The sequence below is a fragment of the Prunus dulcis genome, chromosome 8 (assembly GCF_902201215.1).
Source record: "Prunus dulcis chromosome 8, ALMONDv2, whole genome shotgun sequence".
Classification (NCBI taxonomy): domain Eukaryota; kingdom Viridiplantae; phylum Streptophyta; class Magnoliopsida; order Rosales; family Rosaceae; genus Prunus; species Prunus dulcis.
In genome coordinates this window covers 11,243,965-11,255,713 of record NC_047657.1, presented here as the reverse complement: position 1 = coordinate 11,255,713, position 11,749 = coordinate 11,243,965, and the positions used below count along the sequence as shown (strand labels likewise).

The 11,749-nt window shown below is 37.3% G+C and overlaps 1 protein-coding gene across 5 annotated transcripts; it reads right to left on the bottom strand.

The window, feature by feature from the left end:
* Positions 1 to 5,574: 5,574 nt before the first annotated feature.
* Positions 5,575 to 11,036, bottom strand: LOC117637451. 5 transcript variants are annotated; one of them, XM_034372338.1, is made up of 12 exons: positions 10,968 to 11,036; positions 10,282 to 10,349; positions 9,819 to 9,891; positions 9,527 to 9,616; positions 9,295 to 9,411; positions 8,571 to 8,957; positions 8,025 to 8,428; positions 7,422 to 7,521; positions 7,244 to 7,303; positions 7,077 to 7,163; positions 6,783 to 6,911; positions 5,575 to 6,292 (listed from the first exon to the last, which is right to left on the bottom strand). In XM_034372338.1, exons 2-12 carry the CDS (start codon positions 10,329 to 10,331, stop codon positions 5,990 to 5,992), a joined length of 1,800 nt encoding a protein of 599 aa, XP_034228229.1. In that variant the 5' UTR covers positions 10,332 to 10,349; positions 10,968 to 11,036; the 3' UTR covers positions 5,575 to 5,989. The 5 variants fall into 5 exon arrangements, with proteins under 5 accessions (XP_034228229.1, XP_034228226.1, XP_034228228.1 ...); XM_034372335.1 differs by lacking the exon at positions 10,968 to 11,036 and adding an exon at positions 10,580 to 10,869 and having other exon boundaries at positions 10,282 to 10,456; XM_034372337.1 differs by lacking the exon at positions 10,968 to 11,036 and adding an exon at positions 10,580 to 10,869 and having other exon boundaries at positions 9,527 to 9,613; positions 10,282 to 10,456.
* Between the last annotated feature and the right edge of the window lie 713 nt (positions 11,037 to 11,749).

Sequence of the window (11,749 nt, the reverse complement as noted above, 5' to 3'; positions counted from 1 at the left end):
TAAGAACTTGTAAATTCTATGTAGAGTCTGCACTCGAAGCAACTAAAACTGGATCACCACTAAAAGATGCAGAAGCATGAGAAGGTACAGCAGAGGATTGTGAAGATGCTAGACTAGAATCTATATTAGAAGCCGAGAAAGGTATATGGTTTGAAACTGAAACTACAATTGGTGGAGCCTTGAAAGAAGATGGATCACAGGAAGACAGAATGCTAGATTAAACTGAAGGCTCGGAGTGCTTAAAAGGAAAGACGCTCTCATCATGAGCCACATGTCTGGAAAGAAGGAATTTTTGAGTAGTAGTGTTATAGCATATAACACCTTTATAGCCCTTAGAATATCCCATGAAAACACACTGTACAGTCCTAGGTTGAAGTTTATGTTAATTAAAGGGTCTAAGATATGGATAAACAGTTGTACCAAAGACTCTTAGATGTTGAAGAGGTGGAGGCTTGTCAAACAATTTCTGAAAAGGAGACTGATTCCCAAGAGCAACACTAGGCATGAAATTGATTAAGTAAGAAATATGATACCAGAATTGACCAGGAAGTTTGGCAGTAACTAACAGAGTTAATTTAGTTTCTATAACATGCCTATTCTTTCTCTAAGCTAAACCATTTTGCTGAGGAGTGGAAGGACAAAACAACTGGTGAATTATGCCTTTAGAGTCAAGAAAAGAGGCAAACTGTGAACTATTAAACTCACCACCTCCATTACTTTGAAAATATTAAAGATGGGCACCAAATTGAGTACTAATAAAGGCATAGAACTTAAGAAAGATCTCAAAAACTCCAGATTTATTGAACAGTGGACAAAGCCACATGAAACCAGTACATTCATCAACAAATGAAACATAGAGCGATATACATATGGATTTATTTCTAGAGGGACCCCACACATCACAATGGATCATCTGCAAAGCTATACTAGACTTAATATGCTCACTAGGAAAAGGCAACTTATGCATTTTGCCTTGCAAACAAGAAGAACACAGTTCAGAAACAGAATCAGCAAAATCAAACATAGCAGAGGCTTAAAGTATTATTTTCACAACGCCATTTGTTGGATGACCTAACCTTTGATGCCAAAGAAAGGACTTTATTTGCTGGCCAAGATAGGAAACTGGAGCAGAAGAAAAACAAGAGGCATGATTCAAGACAGAAGAAGCAACTAGATGAATTTGATAAAGGTCTTGATTACGCTTGCCCTGAAAAACAATTTGTTTGGTGAGCTTATCCTCTATGCAAAAACTAGAGGCATCAATGCTGATAAGACAATTGTTATCTTTACACAATTGATGAACCGATAATAGATTGGCTTTAAGTTTGGGAACATGAAACACATATGGCAGAGATAAAGATCTGGTATTGGCACAAGAAATAAAGGTAGTGCCAAGATTAAGAATTTCCAAACCTTCCCTATTGCCAACAATGAAATTCTCAGTCACATCATAAGAAGTGACATTACGCAGGTGAGAGGCATTGCCAACCATATGATGAGAAGCGCATGTGTCAGCAATCCAGACTTGCTCTGGAGAATAAGAAGATTGAGCCATCATAGCAGTTAGCAGTGCTTGCCCTTGAAATGAATAGTTAGAGTGGTGATTACAATCGAAAGCAGCATGCCCTCGTTTGCCACAGATTTGGCACTCAACAACAGGCGAAGAAGCATCCGAAGAGGAAGCATTGCGATAATAACAATTCGCTGTTGTACTGTAGATTTGACATTCTGGCACAACCTTGTATGAACCAGAACCACCATAATTGGAAGAGGGAACACCATGAAAACCAGACTAGCGAAACTGAGATTGCTGATTCTAACCGGCCATTAAACTTTCCATGGCCTGAAGAAAAGCCACAAGAAGAATGCATAGGAGGCAAAGATTGAAAGGGAGTCGGCAATAAGCCTTGACTAGAAGCGACAGAAGAGGGCTGAACACTAGAAGATGAATTTGCAGCATACATACTCGAGTGATGAACAATACAAGCCTTAGCAGTTTGCTCTGCAGCTAGGAGTTGAGCGCGAAAAATCTTTAAGAGTGATTAGAGAATCACGAGTAATCAAAACAATTTTGATTATGGCATATTCTGGTGGTAAACCATTCAACTCAGCAATAACAAAATCATCGTTGGAAATTAGCACATCAGCCACACGCAATTGGTCACGAATGTGTTTAAGACGAAGCAAGAATTGCTCAATGGAATCTCCACCTTTTTAAGCAGTCTGCAGTTCTGTATTCAGATGATTAATTCTTGCTCGAGAAACAGAGGCGTAGTTATCGCAAAGATGAATCCAGGCGTCTCTAGTTGTTTGACTCCCGATGACATACTCAAGCGCTTCATCTGACAAAGATGCAATAAGAAGGATCAATATTGCCTTGTTTGTGCGAATCCAGTCTCTATAGGCAGCAGTGAGTTCAGAAGTAAAACCTTCTTCACTGACAATGGTGAATTTAGGAGGAGAAATAGATGAACCATCGAAGTGGCCGAACAAATCGTGGCCCTAGAGTACCGACCCCAATTGATAACTCCACTTCAAGAAGCTGTCATCGTTAAGCCAAATGGTAAGCAAGCCCAGAAGGCCGTCAATTTTGGGAGAGGAAGCCATGAAAGCAAAACTAGGGTTTCACAGAAAGAAAATTTTGGAGAAAGTTGCAGAGAAATTGAGAGATCGAGATTTGAGATTGACAAAAAAAAGAAGCAGAGGAATAAGGGAGAATAGAATGCAGAAGCGAATAAAACTCAGAATCAAATCTAAGCTCGTGATACCATGATAACAGTAAAGAATTTAGAGAAGAATGAAGAAGAAAACAAAAGAATGAAGAAGCTGAAACTGAAAAAACCCTTATTCTCTAATGTTAAGGATTAGAACAAAGTAGGGCCCAAAGTACGCAACGGAACGTCTATAATACTGACGGAATGGGTAACGTGAGACTGTTTTTAAAATTGTATAAGGTATTTTGAGACGTTTCAAAGCCCAAGTGGTAATCTGAGATAAGTTTGAAAGCACATGGGGCATGTACATAAATAAGCCTATATCTAAAAACATACTTTTAGAGACTAAGCAACCAAAGCTTTAACAAACTAACAGATTCCTCTAACAACTCTAACTAGAACACATGCCATCCATGTGCTCTTCTAACAATCTCAAAAGCTGATCTGGACAATATGGTTATCATTGAATACAACACTATTAAGGCTGTTATTCAAGGCAGAGAAAATGGGATTTTCTTGAGAATTTCGTTCACAACTCAAAGCTGAGGAAGCAACTATCGAAGAATCTGCTATGTTGGCCTTTTCACTCTGCTTCTTACTCTCTGTCATCCTCCCAACCTCATACGTCATATTCCTCTCAACCCATGTTTCCCCTTGCTCATCAGTCTCAAGGGCTTCGAGGAAATAACTACAGGGATAAGAGCAAAGATAAGATGCATCATCATCAATATTCTAATTCTCGATTTCCTGGAAAAGCTGGTACTTACAACAATGCAAGTGGTATTTTTGGCAAACCACAGGCCTTCCACATGAGTTTATTAGAGCAACTCCACCCATTTGCCCTTAGTCATGGCAACGGAGGAGCTAGGGCAGCCACTATTCATATGAATAGTGGTTGCCCTTGCAAATAGTATTTTGTGTTTCCACCCATTGCCATGGCTAAAGGCAATTACTATTCATTTTTTTGTTTTTTCACAACTTTTTTTTACTTAAATAATTAATTTGGATAATATTTTCGAATAAGATTTTTGGGTTCCTACGTGTCAATACTATTCATATCGGATAAAATTTTATTTTATTAGTTTATTGGTTGGTATTTATAGAAAGAAAAAAAAAGCATGAGGATTTGGTGTTAAAAGTGAAGAGTATTGGTTGGTATTTATAGACAGGGGCGGACCCATAATTTTTTTAGCCGAGGTGCAATATTGGCTAAGTATGAAAAATAGTTTTTCGGAATAATCATTTTCTCAAGATAATTTTTGGCGGCTTTTATTCCTTACACATAAAATAAGAAAACTTGATTTTATGGGATTTTAATATGAAGTATATATTGACTTAATGAGCCATCATTTTTAGCCTAAATCGTATTTTGCACTAAAACCAATTTTTCATATTTTGATTTGGTGGGAATTTAATTTTCTAGTATTTTTATTTGAATCCAAATAGGGGGTACCTCCTTATTTACATTGTAAACTTAAGTAAATGGAGTAATATAAAAATAAATGAAAGTAAAATGACAAAGACATTTTATTGCAGAAAAATTGACTGCCGTTGAATTGAAGGAAAAAATCAGATCGGAGAGCCCAGACGCCAACACGTGGAAGCTAGTCGTTGGCGGCTACTGTAGCGCGAGCCTGACGTCAGCGTGACGCCAGTGCTGACGTCACAGCCCGCGGGCTTCACCTCGGGCTGAACTGGCCTTCGGGCTTGCCCGAATTGGTGGGACCCACTCCCCCCCCCGGGGGCTTGGGCTGACCGCCGAACAATTCCCCATCCTTGGGCTTAGCTGCTGGATGGAAAGGCTCTTAGTATCCTCCTAAGGAGGTGTTTCGGTGGGCCGATATTAGCATTTCCATTTAAGGTTAGGGTTAGATAAATCAAACATTGGACTAAATTACCAATCCTGTGTAACAAACAGCCCCCAAGTGTTCCTTTGGTCAGCATTCATGCTGTAAGTGTAAAACCGTGTTTAGTGGGAGCCAAATGGCCGAGGCCATGGCTTTTTTCAACCTCAAATTAGAAAAATGGGTTTCTAATGAGTCGCGTGGCTCTAGTCAGGTCACTTATATGCGGTCATTTCGTCCGGTCACTATTGGATTAATCCAACAGATGAAAAGAAATCCAATCTTACAGTAGAAACAAGTAAAATAAAGTATTTCTAATGAACGCCCGACTAACAAGCTCAAGCTCACAAGAACACTATAATAGTGCACATACCCATCTTGAAAACACATATTAGGGTTTTCTAACGTGCGAAAGGCTGGAGAGAGAAACTTATTTCCTCTACACTGATGGCTGGCCTAGGGATCGCTCAAGACAAATATCTTGATATTGTAGAAGACTAATTACCAAGGTATGTATGTAATTTAAGTCTAATTGAATTTTCGCCTAATGCTACTGTGAAAATCATGACGTTCAAGATCCCAGATCATGTATTGAGTCTTATAGTTTCACCCAATATTAAGTTTATACTGAGATCCTAGGTTTGATTCTCCAGTTTTCAACATCGCTTGTATAAAAAAGTATTAAAAAAAAGTATTACCACACTGGGTCATATTATGTATTTATCAATGATCTCCAAGGGCTTAATATACTTCACAAGTTTGATGCTTCTCACTTGGGAATTGAAACCCTGGGAGTTATGTGTCCTCCTTTAACTTCTAGCCATCTTCCAAGATGTCCAAGTATATCACTTTTATTTGTGTCATTTTCTGTGCATGGTTACTAATGCATATCCAAAACCAAGGAAGCAAATATCCCAAGGGCACACTTGTGGCTGCCTCTCTGAATGCTATTAAGATACTTAAACATTAGAAAATGCAGACGAATAAAGATCACACACATCACACTAACAGCTAGCTGCATGCAAACCTGTCTCTTGCTTCTTTTCTTTTTCTTTTTACATACAAGCCTACTGAAATATGCTGGATAGTACAACACCTAATGACAGCAGACCACCGCCATGACACTCAAACAAGACTGGTGATCAAACAAGCTCAAGCTCACAAGAGCACAAGACATCCTAGTTATGAAACCAGAGCACACCTAATGTTCTTCTCGATTAAAGCCCTTTCATGTCCGGCATTCTTTTGAATAACTCAAGCTCAACCTTGAGCGCATTTGATCATCATTCTGCTCAGAAAGAGCGCATTTCTTGAGGATGCATAGTTGTGATTCATTTTCGTTCTGAACTCTTCATGTTGTCCATGGCGAAACACATCAAAGGAACAAACTAGCCATAAAGTCAACTCATATGCTTTATCAGTGTAAAGAGATCACCAAGCTACTTCTTTGGATAGCAGATAACGGAAAGTAAAGTTGTGAGGAATCCACTCAATTCCTTTCCAGGTTCTTTTGTGTTGAAACGGTTGATTGCTTTTTCTTTGAAAATCAGGCATAAAGTGCTCAATCATCTCCATCAAATCAGCTGAGCACAATCCTGTATCCTTTGCAAATGACTCCACAATCTTTGGAAGAAGGATTTTCTGTTCCTTGTGCACAAGGAAGGTCGATTGGATGTATTCATGTTTTGCAGTTTCCAGCTCCTCAAACACTTTCTTGGATGTGTATACGCGAACCTGAACAGTAACAGTAAATGAGTTAGATCCTGGAGAACTACTTAAAACCTATAACTGACATGTTCTACTAGTTCAAAGAACATGTTACTCAAACTAATAGCAAAACTTTGATATGATTCTGTAATTCATTTAGTCACATGGAAATTTGTATCATGGCTGCAAACCTAATCTTATTCAGTATAAAATTATTTAGAGAAGCTTCAGTGAGTCAGACTTATGGCCAGAGCCCCAGGCTATTAGTGAGCATGATTTGCAAATCATGATCTTCAAAGAAGGTTGCATTTAAAACTTAAGTCAAAATTGTCATTTAATTAATATTCTCATCATGTTGGTACATTTCAGCTTGTTGGGATTTTGATGCGTGAGCAAAATTTTGCCAGAAAAAACAATTATATACTCTGGTTAACCCTCTATAACATTGTTTTGTATCTAGCAGAAGCTTATGCTTTAGTAAAGGGACAACAGATACGGTCAGGGCATAGGTGTGTACCGCAGGATCAGAATGACTTCCTGAACAGAGTGCAAAATGCAAAAGAGGTTCAGGATGCTCAATTGAATATGCTTTCCGTGCATCTCCAACCTTGAATTTTGTTTTCATGGAAAACAACAGCCGCAGCCACTGTAGGGAAATAAAGCTTATTGCTCAGTAAGTATAAATGAGTAGATTCTTCGAAATCATAAATTAGTAGAAAACATGTACTGACAAATTAACTTTTCTAAATGGTGTGTACCAGAAGGTAAATGGGTCCTAATATGAACTAGTTGTTACAGAAAGAGAGATTACTTGTCCAGGACGAGGCAATCTGCATCCGAGAATGGATCTTTGTATCATGTCTACGCTTATGGCGTGACCTCCCACATTATAAGCAGCCTGAAGAATGCAGAAGCTTGTAATGAAAATTGTGCACCATGCTTATTCCAAAAATTGTAAAAAAAAATAATTCTGATTACCTTGAGTAGCAGTGAAACTCTTTTTAGATTATTCTGTGGAACGCCATAGACCAAAAATGCCTGAAGACAACAGATAAGATAAATTGGAAATGCACAAAGACTAAAAGAAAACCGCAAAAGAAAAATAAGAATATCAAGCCATCAGGTTTTGTACTCTTTCTTGGCTGTAGAATCATACATGCATCACGAGTGCATTATGCACATTAATCCAAAAAGCCAACTTCTCCTCATGCTTCATCGTTCTGAGATCAACTTCTTCCAATCGATAGATAAGTGACCTACAATAAGAAAGTTTTAAGTTTTACAAATTTAGAAGAACATATTTATGAGGCCTAAAGTAATTTTCACTATCACAATTCATACATGTTCGAGCGGAAACCCTTCTCCAATTACCTTTAGCAAAAGGTTATCCATGGTGGAGGTCAAACTAAAAGCAATTATTCAAAACCATGCACAAAAATGAATTGCTATTTAATGTAGCATGTACAAGTTCATCACAAATCTCACAACAGAGGCACCAAAGTTGAAATTCCATCTCCCAAAAGCTTTTACTGCACTCCTAGATAATATATATGAACTAAAGATAGACATCTAACCGCAGTGGACTTTGTAATGTCATTCTGTTACTGAGGACAGCATTGGTTACCAGTTCTTTTTCTCGATATGTTGATCTCTCAGTCACCAGATACAGCAGACACGAAAGCAAATTTATAACATATTGACAAATAGCATGATGCAAAATAATTAAGGATTCGGCATCTTTATCTCAGAATTGACATACCTAAATTTCTTTAGTGCATGTTCAATATCTCCTAACTTCTCTGCGTCCCTACGGATCGAATGTACCTTTAGCATTCTGCAATAAGGTCCACTCATTTCATCTGGAACTTCAATGTGGAAAGGCTTATCGAAATGTGAATTGAAAAATGGAACTTTTGCGCGTTTTGAGCTCCACTTTTCACCTTGACTGTGAGAAGATAAGTTATACGTTGATGATGATGATGTGATTGGAGAGCTAGAGTAATCGTGACTGATAACAGGTGGATCTGCAAGTTCACAAAATATGGTTGCAATGCACTTAATCATCTCCTCTGAAATGCAGTTTGGTGTGTCTGGAACTTGATCAGAGAAATAGGTTTCAAGCTGTTCTGTCGGATATACATTTGTAGTTGCACTCTGAGCTTGCTGAAGAGGCAACATATAAACCACACATTAGAGAAACACATAATTTCCAAAGCAACGATAATATTAATAAGAGGAACACTGAAGAGACAAACAAAATGAAATAAATAACTGCTGTTTGTTAGATTTTCTCTTATTCAGTTACCTCTAGCATCGAGAAAGGTAAGGAGTGGTATGAATCTACAGCTTTAGCTCGAGATTTCGTTCGAGGAGAAGTTCTAGTTGAACAAGTTGAACGCTGAGACAGTGATGAGTAGGTACGATGAATGCTGGAATCTAACAGTTTTTGTTGTTCTACTATGTCATTGCATTCCTTTAGTGGTTTGACAATCGAATTCCGAGGTGACATAAGATCATCAGAGTAGGTGACTGTATTGCTATTCTCTGGTGTAACATCTTGTCCAGGAGCCACACTCAATTCAGATGATATTTGTTGATCAAAAGTTTTCCGATACAGGGAAAGAAGATAGCGCTCCAAATACACAACTTCTAGTTCCAACACAGCTATTTCCTTAATGACTTCCTTGGTAGACTGGAGTCAAGAAAAAGGAATATAAGATCTTGGAAAATGGAAAAACAATTAAGCTAATGATGTGTGAAGAAAAGAAGCATTGAACTACACTGAAAGTTCCAAACCAATAGTGTATGAGATCAATTATTTTTAAAATGGCACTCAAATTGTTTCTTTATCTTAATTTCTTGAAGATTTGCCTAGATGTCAGGTTAATGTACCTTTCAGCTTTACATTTCCATATCCTTTAAATAAAAGAAATAGAACTAATATGATAGTGGAATCCCATACAAAGGAGTGAAAACAGAGGAAACACATCTGAACTGATAAATTGCACCTAGAGCACATAACAGACTACCTTTGGTAGAGAGGTTTCAATTGTAGAATCCGGTGATAATGGACGATAACTTAATGCCTTCTGTAAAGCATGCCGTACCAAAAATTGGTCCTCCAGTTGTTTTTGAAGCTGTAGAATCTACAAAAGGAAGAAATTGTAAATCATCGGATGCATAGGTTCGAAGAACATCTGATTTGGATACGCTTAATTAACTAGTCCAGCAATAACTACTTGGATAAGCTGCGATTTGTACCTCCTGATTTAAAGAACTTTGAACATCGGAATCTGTAGATTGCCTCTTCATCATAGCTTCAACATAGCAGTTCAGTCTTCCCATTTCCTTCTACGAAACAAAACAAAGGCTACTTAAATAAAATTGGTCAAACAGTTGGACTGTACTGGACCAGAGCAATGAACAGGAATGCATGTGATTCCCAGAAATAAGAGAGCTTAAAATTGACCTATATATCTGACATTCTGACCTACTGGGCTAGTCTAGTAAAACTTGTCTAGATCATAGCAATTATGCACAGAACAACTCTTACCATTTTAAGACTGTAAGGAGCTTCGAGGATGCTATTCAGTTTATCTTTCTCAAATTTTCTGTTTACTGGTTCACTGTCAGTAAAGGAGAACAAAACTTGTTAAAATCTGAAATGAAGCATATGCCTCATAGAGTTTTCTGTATTGCAAAGGTGGTCAGTTCCTCACTCCTGGCTGGCAAAACCAGTTCAGCTGTTAAGACTAGTTAAATGGGTAATTGATAAAATTATCTAATAACTCATGGAATCTTCTGCCAATGAAAAATCAAATTAGAAGATTTCAGAAATTAAATACACCTGCCCTGTGTAGATCCAGTAAATGCATTAAATTATTTTTTCTGATTCTCAAAAATCTTTTTGTAGTTCAAGCTAAGCATCATTAGGGTTACAGAAGAAGCAAATGGAAAATTGAATGTGGAATTTTGATATATAAAAAAAGGGTATAAAATGAAGATCACAAAGCTACCTGTTGGAACGCTTGTGCTTTGAAATTCCCTCCATGAACTTGAATGGCATCAAACTATTACCCTGCCACTTGATTTCATGCATAATAAGATCAAAACTTGGCTTTGTCCGCTTCCAAAACTCACTGAAACAACATTAATTGCAGAATGAACCACCCTTCAGAAATGGACAAGTGCCTGAACAGAAAAAAACATCCAGCATGAAAGAAACATCCAAAAAACCCATTAAATGCAAACCGCACAAAAATCTGATTGAGGAAATTGAAAGCACACTGAGCTATATAGACTGAGACCACTCACAGAAATTAGCCTTATTTGAAAGCTGAACCAAAAACTAGTTTCAGGGATGACCAAAGATATGTCTCTAGCTATATTTATTTCATATCCCAGAAAATCTCATTTATTGGCTTTTTGCTATGAATTTGAACTATAAATAGTTCTGCAAGGATAAATGTGAAGTATCTGTGGTATTATATATACAACTATAGAAGATAGTGCTCTAAAGGGTCACTAGCTAGTCTCTTGTCTTAGAAAGCTATGTCACCTTTCAAGAGCTTTGGCAATGGTGAGCTTTTTGCATTGCATTAAAAGAAGTAAATCTGTGGCTTTTGATTTAAGATAATATTGATTTCCAAAAAGTTCAACAACTTCACCATTTGAAAAAGAACAAAGGGATAAAGAAATTTACAGTTGCTCTAGAATCTGTATATACATAGAAATGTAAATCAGAAAGTAACGGCTCCTCCTTTTTTGTTTTTTTTTTTCTTGCCACAAGCGATTGTTGAGTGTATTAAAAAATTTAGCATGCGCTTATAAAGAGTTGGATTACTCCCTATTATCAATTAATTTTGGGTGAAATTTTAACTTCCTTTAACGACATCAAAATATTGATGAATCAAATATACAACTACAAAGATAACTATTTTTAACCATTTGACCTTACAAGAGTAGTTCAATTTGACTGTCTAGGAACAGAAAATCTTATGCCGACTGTGAAAAGTTCTCGCTAAACTGAAAGAGAGTTAGAAACTACATGAAAGCGACTGGAGCCAAAATTTGGTGGGATACTGCTGCTCTATGTCAGTTGGAGGCACGTGTACTTGAAAAGATTAACCAATTTCTTTGACTGGACATACTGGTGCCCAGAAATTGCAACCATGTGACCTTGAGGTTTTGTGAAGATTAGATTACAACCAAAAATTGATTAGGCCATCCAAAGTCTCCATAAAACCTGTAACTCCATGCTCCATGTATAGAACTTATATTATAACTCCAGTTAGTTATTGGGCACTTACGTTTGTTCATGATAAAAGTTTGACTCTCGTTCCCGTGATCGATACTCTAGAATTTAGGCCTTCTTTACGCACAATAAAATAAATTCAAGTATACAAGTCTTAAGTCTTGATACAATGACATGAACATTTGTTATAAGCTTAAAGCTGTGCAAAAAGTCTTGAAATGCAGACATCA

Excerpts from the sequence above, each read along its gene's own strand:
- LOC117637451 (XM_034372335.1), bottom strand. The coding sequence starts at position 10,364 with ATGCATGAAATCAAGTGGCAGGGTAATAGTTTGATGCCATTCAAGTTC. Across the intron at positions 9,412-9,526 it reads AAAGTTCTTTAAATCAGGAG|ATTCTACAGCTTCAAAAACA; the intron begins GTACAAATCGCA and ends TTCCTTTTGTAG. Across the intron at positions 8,958-9,294 it reads TTGAAACCTCTCTACCAAAG|TCTACCAAGGAAGTCATTAA; the intron begins GTAGTCTGTTAT and ends TCTTGACTCCAG.